General features: G+C 41.8%; 1 protein-coding gene across 2 annotated transcripts in view; it reads left to right on the top strand.

Moving 5' to 3' along the window:
- Positions 1-8,533, top strand: part of PARM1 (prostate androgen-regulated mucin-like protein 1) — a 116,677-nt gene extending 108,144 nt beyond the window's left edge. For both annotated transcript variants that reach the window (XM_016951589.3, XM_001155067.6), the window contains one exon: positions 4,596-8,533. In XM_016951589.3, the coding sequence (XP_016807078.2) occupies positions 4,596-4,680 (85 nt within the window). In that variant the 3' untranslated portion in view covers positions 4,681-8,533. The remainder of the gene's footprint in view (positions 1-4,595) is intronic.
- The last annotated feature ends 11,168 nt before the right edge of the window (positions 8,534-19,701 follow it).

Below are 19,701 nucleotides of genomic sequence, written 5' to 3'. Positions count from 1 at the left end.
TTGTTTCAACGCAAGAAAAGGGACACTTCACTCATTTTCAAAGACAATAGAGTTTCATTAAGTATTGATGCTACAGTTATCTTTAAATAGGTACCATTTTGCAGTGTTGGAGAATACCTCAAGCCACAAATGTCACCACATCATTTACCATTTGTCACCAACAAGTGGTCACCAAGTAGGGGCAGGGAGTAGGGAGTGCTGCTTTCTATTATGGAAAAGCCACTAGAGAAAGAGAGCAATGAGGGAAGAGTTTAAAAGAAATCATTCTTCATTTTTCCCCCTCGGGTTTTAATTTGCTTACTGCACCATATGATACAGTAGAATCACATTGACAATAAGCACAGTGCCATTGATTAACGGGCTGTGAGCACTGTGCTAAGGGCCTTAAAGCCACATCATTGCATGCTAGTCCAGCCATAATTCTCTTTTCCCTTCCTATGTTTAAAGTCAAAACAGTGACTTTGACCATCAATATTCCTTATGGGATGTTTTCATTTTTCCAATTATACTATACAATGAATTTCCATGGGCCATATTAATCCTAGCTGGTATTAGCCAAACCCCATAGACACTCCATATACACTATCTATGCTGCTGCATATAAGCAGTTATCATCAAATATTTATAAAATAACCATTATATCAACAGCAACATGTTAGGTGTTTCAGGTAGTTAGAAGAAAAGTAGGACATAGTCTGCCCTCAAGAAGTTTACCATCTAAGCGGAGCCAAGACACAGCAAAGAGAAAACATGGCTATATTGAATCAGTGCCAGTCTTTATTAAGACTTTTAGTAAATAAAATTGCTTTGAACTTACAATGACATCATTCATCCAGATTGCTGTTCAGGTTGAAATTAGATGAAGCAATGTTGCCTTATAAAGCAAGCAAAGAGACCTTGGTTTCATTAGCAGCACTACCATTAAATAACATTGACAAAGTCACCTAAATTCCTTGGGTCCCACTTTACTTATCTTGAGAATGGGAGTTGCTTTGTTTTTTTGGTTTCTGATTGTCTTTTTTTTTTAACCTCATACACTATGCAAATGCCAATCTGAAAACCTCCCCATTTCCATCCAAAATGTGCCATGATTTAAGAGGTTCTGACCTAGAGAGAAGTTTAACATGCTCACTAATTATTGTCCTCTTATCACACGTACAAAAAATGTGTTTGTCTTACTCTTACTACAATAGTATCCAATTTGTCCAAACCTGGCTGGAATCCCAGTACACCCAATTTTTCCTGTTTAAGCTCGTTAATGTGGTAAATAAGCCCTATGGGTTCAGTACATTCCCAATTTTGGTTCATCCATAGCTCTTGTATATCTTTCCTCACTTATCAGCATTTTACTCAACTCACTGTTTCTTTAATGGGAAGGAAAAAAAAAAAACAAAGTAAAGGCCAATCTTTTTCCTTTATTTTACTAGTGTTTGTATAGGAGGTGTGTCTTACAGTATAGGAGATTCAGATATAGCATTAACCGAATAGTCTTGCCTAAAATAACCATAGCCAGTAAACCTGACAGCCAGAAGATTTTCAATCCTCTAACCCCCATTCCAACATACTAATAAACTTTAAAAATTCAAATACAATAACAATCATGTAAGAAACTGGTTTTATAACTATGCCTGGGGTATAGTTTCAAGAGTTCCCAGTGGGAGGAGGTTCATTTTTCATTCAATGACATTTTTTACTATTTGGCAGATTCACCGTGTGCTTGTATAAGATTTATTATATTAAAAATTTAAAAACAATATTGGCCAACATTCATTGCACGTTTACTATGTGGCCGGCCTTTTATATTCATTACCTTATTTAATCCTCCTAACAACCATAAAGCAATTTTTTTTAAAGTTTCTCCATTTTATAGATGAAGAAACAGGGGGTTAAAAACTTATTCAAGGACATACATTTATTGACCAAACTCACATTTTATGGGAATAAAAATATATGATAGAGATAAAAATTATGTGAGAAGTTCAATTACCATACAAGGTGAAGCAGGAGTACCCTATCAATAAAGGAGCATGTTTATTGAGTATATTTTGCCAGGCTTGTAGCAGTAAGTTATGCTGAAATTTAGGCAGAGCTCCAGGGCTTTAGTTACCGGATTTTAACTTGTTCATTCTACAGCTTCCATTTCTCAACCATCCTGTTAAAGGATTTGATTGGAACTGGAGGTTTCACATTTGGGGAGAGTGTTGGCCATAGACAGCCCATGACCTTTGTTTACCAAAACTACCTCCCTTATTTCTATAGATCAAAGAAGCAGTGGTGTTTCTGGGTTTCTATTTATGGTCTCTTTCATTCCCATACCCACAGAAATAAATGTGAGCCTTTAGGGAAAGCAAATTGTGGAACATCTTCAGGTTTTCAGGTACATAGATTAGGTCAGCTGAATCAGCCTTCAGGACATAAATCAGAATTTTGAAGGCTAAGAGTTTGAAACAAGCTCAGCAAAGGTCTACTTCTTTGCAAAAAAAAAAAAAAATTGTCTTTTTGCAAATACCTGGCAGATGTAAATAAGCTTCAAAATTGCAATAGCAATTATTTTAGCAACAGATATAAGTACACCAAATGCTTTTTGCACCTTTGAATTGTGTTTTCATTTTGTTTAATTTTCACATCTAGCTGAGATAAAAATTAGTGGGAGTGGTCATTTTTTGTACTGTATCTAGCATACATGATTTCCAGTAGCAAGGTATAATAATTCATATGCTAGCATGAGCCTTAGAGGTAACAAATGCTCATTTTGTGATGCTCTTCTAATCCTGCCATTAGTTTTAGTCTTAAAATGACCATATTCCTTTCCAGGGAGCTCCCGTCTTATGAACAGATCAGTTTTGGGGGATCTCTGGATTTATTTTTTCCAATCACTGTTTCTTTCATAAACACGTATTGAGGACTTACTGTGTGTCAGATATTCTTCTGGGTGCTGGAGTTAGAGCTAAGAATAAACACACCAGGCAAATAAATAATCCATACCTGCATGGAGGTTACAGTCTAGTTCTGGAAGAGAAGCAATAACAAGTAAATTATATAGTATGTTAGAAGGTGAGGAGTACTATGAGAAATATTAAGCTGGGAGTCTGGGGTGGGGGTTGAAAACTTAAATTGAATTGTGTTTTAGTCCATTTTCACACTTCTGATAAACATACCCGAGACTGAGCAATTTACAAAAGAAAGAGGTTTAATTGGACTTACAGTTCCATGTGGCTGGGGAAGCCTCAAAATCATGGCGGAAGGCAAGGAGGCACAAGTCACATCTTATGTGGATGGCAGCAGGCAATAAAAAAGAAAGCTTGTTCAGGGAAACTCCCCCTTACAGAACCATCAGATCTCATGAGACTCATTCACTATCATGAGAACAGCACAGGAAAGACCCGCCCCCATAATTTGATCACCTTCCACAGGGTTCCTCCCACAACATGTGGGAACTGTGGGAGCTGCAATTCAAGATGAGATTTGGGTGGGGACACAGCCAAACCATATCAAGTTGTTAAGGAAGGCCTCACTGAGAAGGTGATATTTGAGCGAAGACTTGAAGGAAATGAGAGAATGAGCTGTGTGGAGACCTGGAGGACAATTGTTCCAAGCCAAGGAAACAGTCAGTGCAAAGGCCCTGAGGCAAAGATGTGTCAGGCATGAGAGCGAAGAGAAGGAGACCAGTATGGTTATAGCAGAGGGAGCAAGGGTCCTATAACAGGGGCTGGTATGCTTAGAAAAGTAGCTGGGGCCAGATCCCATAGGGCTTTGCAAGGCATTTTAATGATTTGGCTTTTACTCTGAGATGAGGATCCATTCAAAGGTTTTGAACAGAGGAGTGATAACAATCTGATTTCATTTCTTATAGATATATGATTAATTATGCAAGAGGGTCTCACAATTAATTATCCACCAAATTCTGCTTAACCCATATTGCCATTCAACTAAGGTGCTAATGAGACTCTGAGAACTTGTGCTCTAAGTGCTGGATTTAGATAATGGAGATGGGGATTTGGCTGACAGCTCAGTTGGATGACTTTGGGCACTTCAATTAACATCTCTGAGCCCCATTTTCCTTGTCAGAGAAATAAGTTTAAACTATACCTGCCCCATGGCCTTATTTTGAGGATCAAGTAAAAACTAAATATAGAAGCACTTTATAAATTATAAGACAATATAAATGTCAGGAGAGGTGGTGATAGCAACAGTGGTTGTGGTTGTGTCACCATTATTTCAGGGAAAATTAAGCCCAGAACCTAAGTCAGAATGTTAGGAATGCAAGCTTCCCTTTCCCATGTCTTCTTATTAAATTACTATGGAAATGGGGCCTCCTCTTCCTTCCCCAGCACTTGGGATCCAGAAGACAACAAGGACTCAGATGATCCCAACAGAACATGCCAGTCAAGATCCTAGCAGGAAGAGTTGTCACTGACAGGGTGTTTGGTAGACCGGGGCCTCCACGGTGGGTGGGTCTGCTGTCCTAGTGAGAGCGTCACACCTTTCCCTCTCCCTGGCCCCATAAGCATCCCCAGTTCAGTGCAGGGCATTATGCTGTCCTCAGATGGGCAACTTTTCCAAGTAATCACAACCCTCTTCTGTTTCTCCACCAGGCATTCCTCCTATGGAAGACTTTTGGACGACCATGACTACGGGTCCTGGGGAAACTACAACAACCCTCTGTATGATGACTCCTAACAACAGAATATGGCCTGGGATGAGGATTAACTGTTCTTTATTTATAAGTGCTTATCCAGTAGAATTAATAAGTACCTGATGCGCATTGAACGACAATCTTAAGCCCTGTTTTGTTGGTATGGTTGTTTTTGTTTTCCTCCCTCTCCTCTGGCTGCTACAACTTCCCCTTTCTGGTACAAGAAGAACCATTCTTTAAAGGTGAGTGGAGGCTGATTTGCAGCTGAAGTGGGCCAGCCTTGCACCAGCCAGGCCAGACCACCATGGTGAAGGCTTCTTTCCCCACTGCAGGACCCACTTTGAGAAGGACCGAGGAGGAGGATTTGGGTTGTTTTGTTAGGGGTTACTTTCAGGGGAACATTTCATTTGTGTTATTTCTTAAACTTCTATTTAGGAAATTACATTAAGTATTAATGAGGGGAAAGGAAATGAGCTCTACGAGGATTTCACCCTGCATGGGAGAGAGCAGGGTTTTCTCAGATTCCTTTTTAATCTCTATTTATCTGGTTGTTTCTGACAGGATGCTGCCTGCTTGGCTCTACAAGCTGGAAAGCAGCTTCTTAGCTGCCTAATTAATGAAAGATGAAAATAGGTAGTGCCCTGGAGGGGGCCAGCAGGTCACGGGGCAGAATCTCTCAGGTTGCTGTGGGATCTCAGTGTGCCCCTACCTGTTCTCCCCTCCAGGCCACCTGTCTCTGTAAAGGATGTCTGCTCTGTTCAAAAGGCAGCTGGGATCCCAGCCCACAAGTGATCAGCAGAGTTGCATTTCCAAAGAAAAAGGCTGTGAGATGAGCTGAGTTATAGAGAGAAAGGGAGAGGCATGTACGGTGTGGGGAAGTGGAAGAGAAGCTGGCGGGGGAGAAGGAGGCTAACCTGCACTGAGTACTTCATTAGGACAAGTGAGAATCAGCTATTGATAATGGCCAGAGATATCCACAGCTTGGAGGAGCCCAGAGACTGTTTGCTTTATACCCACACAGCAACTGGTCCACTGCTTTACTGTCTGTTGGATAATGGCTGTAAACTCTTTAAAAACAAAACAAAACAAAAAAGAGGCACTAGTCTATCTGCAATTACTCAACGAGGCATTTTCATAGGAAACAGACTATGATTAATCCATTTATTCTTCCCACACACTTACCTTACTAATTCTTCGCTTTAATAAATGAGCAACCCTGGGTATAGTCTTAAAATTCTGCACAATAAATTTTGAGAAAGAATTGTTCCTCTTTGTAGGTATCTGTGTATTGCAATCATTCTCAACCAGGAGGTGATTTTGCCCCCTGCCTCCACCCCAGGGACATTCAAAAATGTCTGGTGACACTTTTCATTGTCATGACTTGGGGGTGCTACTAGAGGCCAGGAATGCTGCCAAACATTCTACGATGCACAGCACAACCTACAACAGCAAAGAATCATCCACCCCAAAATATCAGTAGTGCCGAGATTGAGAAGCCCTGATTTATCACAATGCCCACTGTGACAGAACAAGACACTCACAGATTATTGATACGTTTTATTTTTAACAAAATGAAATGATGTGTTAAGTTTTTATTTCCAAAGTGTTTAGTTTATTGGCTGATGGGTTGTTCTTGGTATGCATGGTGACCTTTTTATTTCTGTGTGCTTCCTAAAGAGCTTTATTTCATGGCGACAACTCTGTCTTCTTGTAACAGCTGATATTAGCAAGCAGCATCTTATGTCCTGATTTCATGTAGTAGAAAACAAACATTGGGTCTGACTTCAAAATGTGTTGTATTGTCCTACAGTGTCATAAAGAACCTGAAAATGAACTTTTGTTTCTAAAGTTGGACCTTGCTGCCATGACTGTTTAGTTTACAGAAACTTGACCCCGGCTCGTCCTGTCTCTGGCTGTGGCCCGGCCAAGCACTGAAAACCCCTCTGGTCTCAGAGACAGTAGGGGCAGTGCCACTTTCTACAACCTGCCAACACACACTGGAGTAATTCTGAAAAAAATTATTCCTAAACTCTCTAAGTGCGGACGGAGAATGAGCAAGCCCTAGAAGTATTTTACAACCATAGTGGGTAATGAGGAGGGGGCTTACTGGAATCGTGATATCTCTGAATATTGAAAACAACAACTAAAAAAGTGGACCTTCTCAGAAAAAAAGGGCAGCAAATGACCAAGGGCGCCCCTTCTGGCCGTGCTTGGCTTGAGTAACTGTCTTTCTTTCCCCACCCCCATCACAGGGCTTTCAGTTTGGCAAAGGAAAAGCAGATAAAAACAGAACATTCCATATGTTTCTTTCTCCATCGGCCAAAAACATTTTGACACAATGTTTGTGAAACACCTTTGGAGAGGTGCACTTCTGAATGCTGCCTCTGCCGTAAATCCTGGGGCAAGGGATCAGCCTCTTCCCAGGAACCATGGCCTTCTATAAACCGTGAACTCAAGCAGGCATTTTTTTTTTTCTTACCGAAAGGCTGCTATTGTGCAAGGGCACATAATGGGTCTGTTGCTCTTATTGGCTTCCAAATGTGCATGGCAAAGAGAGAGATGTGGGCCTAGAGCAGATATATTCAGCAAGGTGACAGTTTCCCATAGCAATTCTAACACTTCTTATCTTATGTGAGAATAAAATATTTAAGGGTTGAACCTTATTTTGCCAAATGTATCTTTTCTGCTTTTGAATTGGGCAAAAGATTTTAGCAACTATATTCTACAAATGTTACTTATAACACACACACACACATCTGAAATATATGCCGAAAATTGACGTCTTTGACCTCAGGGAGAGCACCTGTCCAGGTCTACCTAAAGGAAATGGCTCCAGTGGGTCTAAACAACCACATCCTATCCATGGATAGGTCTAGTCATAACACTTTAGAGAGAATGTCAGAGCAGGAGGGAGGCAAGCCGCCTCTTCTCGGCCATCGACTGCAGATGATGAAAGAGCGGGATTCAACTTTGTTTTCTTTTCCTGTGGCCCCAATGAAACCTCTGCCCTCCCTGCACGTCTGTGTCTTCATTTCTAAAATGGGGGTGATGCTTTCATATTGACCTCACCTCATACTACCTCACAGATGTATTGTGAGGATTAATAAAATTATGTCTATGGTATTTTCAGTTTCTGGAGAAAAATACTTATAGACAGTTTAACTATTACATAGATATATAAGTGATCTCAGTTTCTTGTTTGCTGTGATACTAATGTGTTGTTTTAACTTATTCCATAAAATGACAGTTGTGTCCTAGCCACATGAGACAGCTGTCTAAGCTCTGGACTACCCCTTTGTACAGCTGAATCACTGCAGGGTTGACCATGCCTGGTGCCACAGCCATGGTTTCCATTTCTAGATGAAAGGATGGCCTCAAAGACTCTTGGATCAGAATCAGGAGACTAGGGAAAACAGGATGGATACCTGAGCACTAACAGCAGTAGACGTAGACCTCTGTCCTTTACCATCTGAGGTCTTCTGGATTCTTTGTGGGGTTAATTTTGATTTGATGTCATCTGTTTGCCCTTCATCTTGCTTGCAAGTGTGCATGGTTCAATCCCTCACATCCAGGAAATGAATTTTGCAATTGGGCCAGATGCTAATTTGCACGTTGATTCACCTTCTTTTCCTTTAAGCCTTTTTTTTTTTTTTTTTTTTTTTTTGGCAAATGAATGTACCATTTCAACTTTGATTTTAATAGTGCTAGTTGATATTGGTAATAATGCTAACCAAGAGATCAATGCCAGATTTTTCTCTTGGGGTAAGTTAGCTGAAGTCATTTAAAGATGGAAAGGTGGGAAAATTCTTTGATATTTGATGTCATTGTATCCACATTTGTTGTAAGACATATTGCATACCAATTACAATTATATCAATTAAAGTTGATAAAAGCTTCCATCTGGCTGTGGGTGATTCACATTTTGATATATTTTGTTATTCAAACCACTTGATTGATAGGCTCAATACAACTCATATTAAGTAGTTTTGACTTGTTCTTAAAGAAAATGTATCCCACACCAGTAAATATTTTCTGCATAGCAGAAAGGTCTTTCTGACCTTGAAACAGAATTGAAGAATGTCAGAATTGAAGAAACTTGTCAAGAATTGAAGAACTGAAGAAACTTTTCAAGCAGTGATTTTACTCTCAAATATACTCTGGACCTTATAAAATAGATGTAAAAACAAACACTTTGATTCAATGAGTTGATAGCAATACATAATCAAGTCATATTAAAGTATATTGGCATTAGTAATACATTTGACATTTGCTTCACTCCCCTTTAAAAATTAAATTCAGCATACTCATCCTTATCTGACAGTTAAATAGCAGGCAATTTCAGTCATCCAAAATATAATTTCAAACCCCAAAAGCAAACTAAAGATGATTCTGATTCCAAAGAAAAGAGCAGCAGCAAAACCCATTCATTTTGTTCCATAGGAAAGGAATGGATCACCTGCAAGCTAGAACTTGTTGATTAGATGATGGATATAAACTTGAGGTCAGGTTTAAAAGGTTTAGTTACTTGGTCAGATTTCATAAGTTTAGTTACTTGGCTCCCAGTGACATAGCATGGAGGATTGACTGGGAAGAGTCAAGATATGGAATGAGGATTGAGCATGAAACAGGCCCTTTCCATTAATTATTTGGTCATTTCTCGAGGAGCATTTCGTGGGCACAAAAGCAACTAAAAACCCTATTATTTACTCCCCCAAAATTCAATAGCACTCTCCAATAGCTGACTATGTTTTGACTTCTGTCAGAAAGCACTGAATCATAAATGACCTTTAAAAACACTGATCATGTTGGGAAAAACCTATAAGAGGCAAGATGCCTTCCTTTAAAGGACCTAGTCTTTGGCAGATGTAGACTACATTTGCTGCACCAAAACACGATTAATCAGTTTGAGTCAACAAATATACTGAGTTTTTATCCTAAGCAAGATACACAATAATTACTACAAAAACAGAAGTATAATATTCTTTAGGGAACTTGGGTGTCTGTGAGCATTATCTAGTGTAATCCTTGCATCTGCTTTAGCGGTCATTACATTATCTCCATTTTACAGATGGGGAAACTGAAGTTCCAGAATATTAAATTTATTCATCCACATATTGAATCCTTCTATGTACTCTGTAATGAACAAGATAGTCCCTGTCCTCCAAGTATTTACAGTTTAGTAAGTGGAAGAGGTGGGGTTCAAACCATGTCCATCTGGCACCAGAGCCCTTGGTCTTTTACCACCCAAAGGACTGGTGTCCAGTGTAAATCTAACCTGGGTCTTAAGACCCGCATACCTGCTGCTCATATGAGACCTTCTGCCCCTTGCAAAGTCCCTCTCAGCTATTTCAGGCAGTCTCAAGGGTGTCTAGCATGCAGTCCAGAGCAAGCCCAGTCAGCTCTTAAAGCACATATCCCCTGCCAGACACTGTCTCTTTCTGCTGACTCCCACATCTATGGCTGTGTTCTCTGCCAAAGGGGAGACTGCCTTCCCTCCTGTCCTGTCAGGACACCAGCACAGAGCCCCATTGTCTCACAGAATTTTGGTGAAAATCTCTCCTAATTTCAACTTGCAGCCTCCCTGCTCTTCCCAAGAATCAGATATGAATTCATGGCAGCCTAGACTAGAGATGCTGCCCTCGGAGTCTCTCCCTGATCTTACCCTGAGATTCCGTCACTGGGCCAACTTGTCTTTCCTCAGGGTAGTAATAATATTGACAGCTTATTCTCACATAGCACTTACTATGAACTAGATACTGTTGTAAGAACTTTACATGGGTTAACATCCCTATGAGATAGATATTATTAACATCTCCATTGTACAGAAGAGAAAACTAAGGGCCAAAGAGGTGGAGAAAATTGCCCAAGGTCACACAGCGGTGGGGCAGAATTGAAATGGGGACCATGGGTCTCCAGGGTCCATGCTCTAGACCACTCCCAAGCCAAATTTTCACTCCATGCCAGAGATTCTTGACATGTACGTGCTGCTGCCCATCAAACATGCCCAGCCATGTGAGACAACCTGAAGCCAAAGTTGGGCATCCAATGCAGAAGCAGCTTTCTTCCTGAAGAAGGTTTCTAGAGTGGCCCAAAGGGCCTATTTTAAGGGCACCCACAGCTGGGCAGCTCTGTGGTTGAGCCTTTACATATTCATGTTTGTCAGGACGGTGGCTTGGGATCTTTTGAAAGCAGTCGCACCCTCAGAACTGATGACCTGGCAGACTGTGAGTTGTCTCTGCCTACACCATGGCACTTCCAGTCAAAGTCACTCATCTGACAACCACCAACTCAACAGCAGGACACTCCAGGCTGACCCTTCCCTTGTCACCAGGTCCATACAGCAGCTGTAATGAGACAGTCTATACTACTGTCTTGTTCTCCCACTAGCCATTTCTCCCTCGGCATTTGGACAGAATTTGCTGCAACAAACACCACTGAGAAGAGTGTTGAAAAGTTCACATCAGTCATAAGCCACGTGTTGTCAGGTAGTGTGAGACACAAATGCTCACTGCCAGCCACTGTGCCAAGACATTCAGAGGTTCGACATGAGAAACCAAAAAACTGCTCTGTGTATTTCTGGAATATATGTTAAAAGTTTTAATACAAAGTTGTGGATTTCATATAAAACTTAGTTTCTTATACGGACTTTGAGAGAGCAGGAGAAAAGATTAGGGAAACCACCAGTAGATAATTGCTAAAATGCCAGGGTTTCTGGAAAATGGCCACCATCTCAGGCTACAACAGTGAAGTGAATGATTCTCAAGAGCTCACTGGAAAGTCACACTTGCCCACACACCTGATGCAACTGTTTCTGAAGAAGAATGGCTTTGCCTTTTTTCCATCTTCCATATCTTGCCTGAGAACCTCTCATAGACAAACTCTAGCCAGAGCCATAAGGGAAAGAGCATTCTGAGAAATGTAATTTCTGGCTTCTCCTCTGTATTACAAAGATCTTAGAAAAGGTGATAATGCTGAGCTAAAAATAAGCAAATAATCACAGGCCACCTCTGTTACCCCAAATGAGAACTTGGCAAAAAGTCAATAACAACAGTATGTTATCTGTAACATTATGCAACTGTTCCTTACACAACTGAGGATGCACACACCTTCTCCCTAAAAAGAAAGACACATCATTCCATATGTTGCTTTTATCTCTGGGAATGTTCATGCCTTTCCCAGTTCAGATGCAGTCTTCCTTTGATACCAAATTATAGGGTTAGTTACTTTAACTCACTTTATATTGGACAGAAGGGAATAAGGACAGAAAAAGAACTGATTTATACACACACACATATACATATCAAAGCAAACAAGAGAATATGCATAGTTACTAAAGACTCCCTTTTACCCCTAGTCATATGACCATATTGGTATTTATAACTTTCTTCTTCCACTGATCATTGCATGTTCATCTTGTCCTCAGTCGACATTTCATTTCGTCCTGGTTCTTTATGTGGCAGGGTGACTCAAAGCTGCCTTCAGAATATGGCTAACACTTGGGTACTAGAAAAGAAAAAGGGAGCTGCTAAACTGAATAATGTTTCTACCACTGAAAAGAAAGACCAGCTCACATTGCATGTAATGTTCCAAATACACTCCCCTTCCTATTTTCATTGTTTTTTTCCTCTCTCCTCCCCCATCCTTCCAGCCCACCTCACCTACCCTTACCAAAAAGGTAAAGAAAAAGTGGAGGAGAAAATAGAGAAGGGATTCAGAACCATTCTCAGCCCTTGGCTTGATGCCTGAAGAGCCATGGACCATTCCATGCCCCCATCTGCCCACTAACTCCCCCCAGGTCTCCTATCTCTGCTTGAGCTCTTCTGAGAAGACCTATGCATCCTTCAGACAGCGAGGAGTTGATAAAAGACATGCCAGGAAGTGTGGGGGAGAGAAAGAACAAGGTTTTCTTAAATGTATTCACTTCCAACTTAGAAGTGCCATGAGCCATTTCATACACATTTCAGGCTGCAGATGCTTTTACTGAGCCACTGATAACAAGCTCTGGAGCTGATAAGCAATGAAATGAAATACACTTAACTTTTATAGGATGAGTAATCCTCAATGACAATTAATCTCACGTCCTTAGGCCCAGGGACTGTCTGACGGGTTGTCCCATCCTCCTTCTGAACATCCATTTCTGGAAAGGAGCCAAGTTCATCAAGCAGCTCTACTCAAGGGAACACAACCTGAGGCCTTTACCTGTCCCCTTCTAAGGGTTTCCAGTGTAACCTACCTGCTGGCTTCTCCTCCAAAGGGTGGAGAGGCTGGATTTCATGTCTGTCTCCTATAGGCCAGTTTCATTGCTTCATCTATGAGAGTTCAGGTAAATCCCTGAGCAAGAATTTGGGGCACTGACCATCTGAGCAATCCCAGGGGGCTTGCAGGTGGCTTTTCAGTAAAGAAAGGCACAATCATTCTTTCCTAGCCTCCTTGATCTCCTAGAAACTTAGGCAGCTGGTCCTTGAAAAGTAACAGACTCTCAATCTAACCATAGCCAAAACCATGAGCAAAGAAAAACTGGTAGACTGAAAATTCTGACAACTTTATATCCTTTTTCCTTTGGTTTCTCCTATAGAGAAGCATAGGCTTGAGACACTGGATGTAAGAAGACAGGTGGCAGTGGGAAATCCAGGCTGCTACCTGATTACAGGCCAATGGGAGTTGAAACCAACAAGGATGTGTTTGTTCACAGAGAGTCTCAATATTTGCTCTCCTAAAAGCCCCATAGATTTCTCTAAGGAATGGCCTCTGATGGAAATTACAGTGTTGGAAGCAAAACATTCATTCACTCATCCCTTCAATCATTTAACAAACAGTATTCTTTTACACATTCCAGATACTTTCTTAGAAATTGCATATGATATTTAAGTGAAACAATAAAACAAGACATGACCTCTCAAAAACTCATCTTCAAAATGCTTTGAATCTGTTAATGAAACAGTCCAATCTAAGATTCTGTAGTGTATAATGGGCACCTTGGTAGAGTAATGTGCGGGGTACACCAGGAGCAAGAAGAGGATAAGGCCAAAGGATGTGAGAGCATCCTGATAAGTGTTTCCTCTCTTCCTTATTTCCAGATGTCTCTCTGATTCTCATGCCCCACCATCTGCCTAACTGACTTCCTGGGCCTGAACTTGTTCTCTGGGCTCTCCCTGTGAAGATCTATCCTTTGCCATCAGTCCCAGATTTCATCTGGGAATTTGATTTGTTCCTCCTAACTGACATGTTTGAACCAGGGGTATTGGCCTTTTCTAATCCTGGTCACACCCAGATCAACCCCTCTTTGAGTATCTGCCATGCCCAGCAATGCCACAACTGGAACTTGATATATAGTGTGTCTTTAACTGTGGAAAAAGAGAGAAAGTAGTCATCTTTCTTTATCTTGCCACACTGTCCTATGGTAATAATTCCCTAATGATATCCAAAGAGCTAAAGTGGTTTTCTTGACTATGTTCTCTGATGAAAGGTTGGAGAGGAGAAGAGAAATGACATTTGTTGAATACCTGTTATGTGCCTACACATGAGGAATTAAGATCTTTTCAGAGAGCAGAAAACTGAGGCTTAGAAAGGTTAAGTGACATTCCCATGGTTACACAGCTAGTAAGAGTCAGAGACTGAATTTTAACCCTGGACCTTCTTACTCCAAAATCCATGTTCTACCTAGGATGGAAATGCTTCTCAAACTCTAATGCGCATGCAAATTACTGGAGATCTTGTTAAAATGCAGATTCTAATTCATAGTTCTGAGGTGGAGTCTGAGATTTGCATTTGTAATAACCTCCCAGGTGGTGCTAATGCTGGGATACTGCCCCCAATTTTGAGAAGGGAGATAATACGTAAGTCGCAACCTTCTACACATAAGCCTGGTAAATCCAAAAGGCCCCACAGGATGCAGTTCTCAATAGGGGTGATAACACCACATCTTCCCCCAGGGCAACAAAGTGTGGCAGCATCTCTTAGTTGTGTTTTTTAGTTGTTACTATGACTGGTGTAGTTACTGGCATTTAGTATCTGGGAGTCAAGGATGCTGCAAATGCTACAGAGAAAGAAATAGTCTAGGTTGATTTGTTCAGGACAGTCCTGCACAACCCGGAATTGTACCACCTACAATTTTTACAGCATCCCCATTAAGAAACCCAGAATAGTAACGTGGGGAGGTGTGCACCACTGTCAGCCACGAGCCCTTTGGCTGCCTTATTTCCATGACTTTTTCTCAGTCATTAGAAACTCAGGTCTGCCCTCCAGCTGTTCTGTTCCAAACTGTCATCATTGACAGCTGCTCTGCAGGATATCACTGCACACACATGAGTGCATGTTGATGTCTTGCTAACTGAAACTCCTAAGTGTCAACAGAAAAGATGATCCAAGGTGGGCCTAATCAGAGAGAGGTGTGTTCATATATTTCTGTGTGCCTTCCAAGAGTACAGGGATGCCACTATTACTTAAAAGTGGACATTTTAGTAAACCATGTAGGCCAGCTGAAAAATTTATATCATTTTGCATTGCATGAGAATTTCAAAGGGTATTTATTGAAAACATAGGCAAAGTGCTCACATCTACTAAGCTTCTTCTCTATGTCAGGAACTGGGCAGGTTCTTTACAAATGTTATTGCTTTAGATCCATAGCATAGTGTAGTCATCATAGACTTAGACTACTGTGGAGCTACTGTGTCGGGGTTTGAATCTCAGCTGAGCTAATTACCAGTTGTGTGACCCTGAAAAAAATTGTTTAACCTCTTGTTTCCTCAGTTTCTTCATCTGTAAAATGGGGATCAGAATGGCATCTGCCTTATTAGGCTGTTATGAAAGTTAAATGAATCAATGCCAACAGCATGCTTAGAATAGTACCTGGCACAGAGCAAATTTACAAATATTGTTTCATTAGATCCACAGCATAATAAAATATTTCATTTAGAAATAATAAAAGCATATTATTGCCAAATAAAATAGCCATGTAAGATAAATGATTTTCCTCATTTTACAGATGAGGAAACTGAGACATTCAAGTTGAACACAGCCACAGTGTAGTAGAATCTGATTAATCATAATGATAAAAGCTAATATTCACTGAGCACTTATTATGTGCCAGATACTATTCTAAGTGTTTTACCAAGATCAACTCAATCCTCACAATTACCCTAAAAGATAGGTATTTTATCCCCATTTTATTAATGACGGCACTGGCCTGTCTGGAGCAGCCCCTTGTGGGGATGCTAACTGCAGCCTGGGAGGCATGGCCGGGGCTGCGCTAGGAGGAGCTGGCAAGGCTGGGAACAGGCGGGGGCCCCACCCCTTATCCAGTTGGTGGGACAGGAGACCCGCATTCCCGGGCGCCGCCCAGCCATGGTTCTGGACCGAGGTATCACTGCGCTTTCCGGGGTCCAGGAAGTTCCCTCCCCCAACAGGCTTGAAAGTGCCTGCTCCCTCTCCTGGTGCCCATTCCGGGCTGGCGCAAAGTTGCGGCCAAGCCCAGGCAGGCACTGCTGCAACCTGGCTGGGTGTGCACGTGCTCAGGGCAGCACTGACACACTAGCCCCTGCCACCTCAGGCCCCTCTGGACTTTGGTCACCAACCAGCATGGGAGGGAGGATGAAGGAGTGCTGAGGGCTGCTTGGGGCGTGCCAGCACCCTTTGGCAGGGACAGCCTGGGCACCATGGATGGCCTATTGATGGCAGGAGGCAGACAGTTTCCTGGGCTGAAAGGGGTGGGTCCCTGGTGAAACCCCATCTTCAAGCCAGGGATGACCTGAAGCCTGGGGGCCGGACAGTTCCGGGTGAAGTCCCTGGCCAGGAGTGAGAATTTATGATACTTTTTCCAGGCCCACCCATGGTCGTCCATGAACCAATCAGCAAGCACTGCCTCCCTTCTGAGCGTATAAAAACCCTGGACTCAGCCAGCATCCAACAGATATCGGGACAACCTGCCTGCGGAAAGGAGCTACCCGCTCTACTGAGAGCTGGACACTCAATGGGACGACCTGCCTGTGGAAAGGAGTTACTCACTGTGGGTCTCCTGAGAGCTGTTCTGCCTCTCAGTGAAGCTCCTCTCTGCTTTGTTCACCCTCCAGTTGTCTACATACCTCTTTCTTCCTGGACGCAGGACAAGAACTCAGGACCTGCCAAATGGCAGGACTGAAAGAGCCATAACACAAACAGAGCTGAAATACCCTTGCCACCTTACCACGCTGTGGGCAACAAGAAGGAGAGAAGAGCTGGGGCCCTTCAGGGAGCCCAGACCTAGGGGCTCCCTGAGTCAGGACTGTGACATCCTCTTTGAGGCCCTGAAGTTCCTGGCATCTCCAAGCTTCTAGGCACCAACACATTCCCCTCGTCCAGATGCAGGTGTCCACAGCAGAAGCTGCATGCTGTCCATCTGGTCCAGCCGCAGTCTTGCGCAGGGCTGACACCTGTGCTGGCGCCTGGAGCTGCCTGCCCTGCCGCAACAGCCAGCATGCCTGGCTGTGCACAGTGGCCAGACCACGCACTCACTCACCCACACACTCTTTGCAGCTCCATGCCCAGCTCGCCCTTGGCAGGTGTGGGATCTGGGCCAGAAGAATAAGCCAAGCGCAGCCCGCTAGGCGGAGTGGGTGGAACAAGCCCAGCAGGCCTGAGCAATGCTTAGGCAGAAGGTGCCACCAGCCACAGAGGTTTCCAGCTGGCAAAACAACACCCCAAGGATCCTGTGACATTACCATGTGAGGAAACTGAGGCACAGCTAGGAAGTAAAAGTTACTCACCCAAGGTAACCTATTTGGTTAGTGGTGAATCAAGGATGATTTCAGCCCAAAGGTTTGACTCTGGAGCCTGAGTGCTATAGTTCCCAAGTCCATGCTTTATCCATCTCCTCACCTTCCCATTGTTCGTCTATTATGTACCCAGCCCTAAACTAGGCGTATTGTAGGATAAAACAAAGTAAAACTCACAATGTTTTTTGTTTGTTTGTTTTGAGACGGAGTCTCATTCTGTCCCCCAGGCTGGAGTGCAGTGGCGCCATCTCGGCTCACCGCAACCTCCGCCTCCCAGTTACAGCGATTCTCCTGCCTCAGCCGCACGAGTAGCTGGGATTACAGGCGCCCACCACCACGCCCGTCTAATTTTTTTGTATTTTTAGTAGAGACGGGGTTTCACCATGTCGGTCAGGTTGGTCGCAAATTCCTGACCTCCGGTAATCCACCCGCCTCTGCCTCCCAAAGTGCTGGGATTACGGGTGTGAGCCACCGCGCCCAGCCTGGACTCACAATGTTTACTTTCAAACTAACAACTTCATGCCACATCTTTATCTTCTTTTGGATAGATTATTGGCAAATTGGCATGTGAACATAAACCTGCAATTAAGTCTCAGTTCTGCCAGTTACTGGCTTTAATGACTTTGGGCACATAATTCAGTCTCCCATAGCTTCTAATTCCTCACCTAAAAAACTACAGATGTTAAGTCTTATTTGGCAGTGTTGTTTATAAGGACTAAATAAGATCCTCTGTATATAGTGCTCAACAAACATTAGCTGTCATTTTTCCTTTCCTTTCTCTGTGCCTCAGAAGGAATGAAAAACTGAAATTAGAAATGCAAATCTTGTTGACAAATTATTTACAATAAAGTTTCTGGATGACAGCTAAATTAGTTGAAGTTTTATAAATTTGAGTTTTGTTCCTAAAAACCCATTTCACTTAATTAAAACGCCAAATAATCATGAAAAGAAAAACCCCCACACTTTGTATATACACTTTGATAAAAATATATTTAGTATGTAAAACCAAACACATGATATATATCTACATTTGAAAATGTCTGTGATGAGGGAGGATATAGGCTAATTGCTTAGCTCCTGAAAATGAAAGTCCAGTGGACTAAAGAGGCCTTCTTTTCCTGGTAGGTTTCTAAGTAGTCAGAATCAGCAATTCTCTTTGCTCCAGGGACCTAAAAATGTTCAATATTTGGATTGTCTGGGGCAAAATTTTCCACTGATAAGCCAGTGAAGATGAATGGTCATTTCTAAGGGAGGAGTTTTCCAGGTGACTTCTCTTACAGAGATCTCCTGTTTCCTTTTCAAAAATTAAGCACCCATCTTGAACAGTAGCTTTCATTTGCAAAGACTTCAGCTAACTTCTCTATATCAACCCTTTCAGCTTGCCCTAAAATCTGATAATTTGACAATCAGTTCTCTTTTGGAATGTTCAAACCATCTTTCACTCCATTTACCATGTTTTTGTGATGTTTTCACAAGCTCTGTATGTAAGAGTTTTAAAAAGAGATAATTACTGCCCTTGCCGAAATTTATAGCTTAGTTGAAGGGCATGTTCTCTAGCCAATCATGAATCCATATCATCACAATTTTTCCACCTCTCAAATTAGCACATCACATTGTCTTATCACTAATTATTTGCATTGACTTTATTCTGAGAGCACATCAGTTTCAGCTGTTAGGTAATCATAAATAAAAATTTGTTCTTGATAAGCCTATAAAGATGAAAGTTCTCAAGTTAAACCATCCTAAGTCAAGTGGTGCCTGTTTCCAAATATACCATTAATTACATACGATGTCTTTGCTCAAAATGAGTACTCTGGCCTGTTAACTAATCCTACTAACATCACTTCTCTTAGAGCTAGGAAAAAATTCTGGTCTCAATTGAGTTATTTTTGGCATTTGGTAATTCCATGTCCTAGAGATGAAGTTCTTTGCATAATCAAGTTTTTAAATGTCAGTAGTAGTTTGGAGTGATATAAAAGTGTTTCTGACTTTTGAAAAGACTTCCAAATATCCTTAAGTCTGTGTAATCTTTTCTAAGAAGTCAAAAGAAGACTGAAGTTTTTTGTCAGTCTGAAGAGGGTCCCAATACAGGGTCATGAATACTGAGTGTTATGTCTGCACATTTAGTCCTGAAATATGTAATCCTACATCCAGAGTAAATAGCCCAGCCTTGGAAAAGTTGAAGTCACAAGCTCAAAAAGCTTAAACAAGCAAAAGGAGTAATGAAGTATGTTTATTGCTCTTTAATAAAAAACCTATTTACATTTAGCATATTTTCAACCCAATATTCTACCCAATTTTATTAATAGGCCTTTC

Source organism: Pan troglodytes, chromosome 3 (genome assembly GCF_028858775.2).
Source record: "Pan troglodytes isolate AG18354 chromosome 3, NHGRI_mPanTro3-v2.0_pri, whole genome shotgun sequence".
Taxonomy (NCBI): Eukaryota; Metazoa; Chordata; class Mammalia; order Primates; family Hominidae; genus Pan; species Pan troglodytes.
Note: the sequence above shows the minus strand (reverse complement) of the source record. Positions and strands in the feature narration are given on the sequence as shown.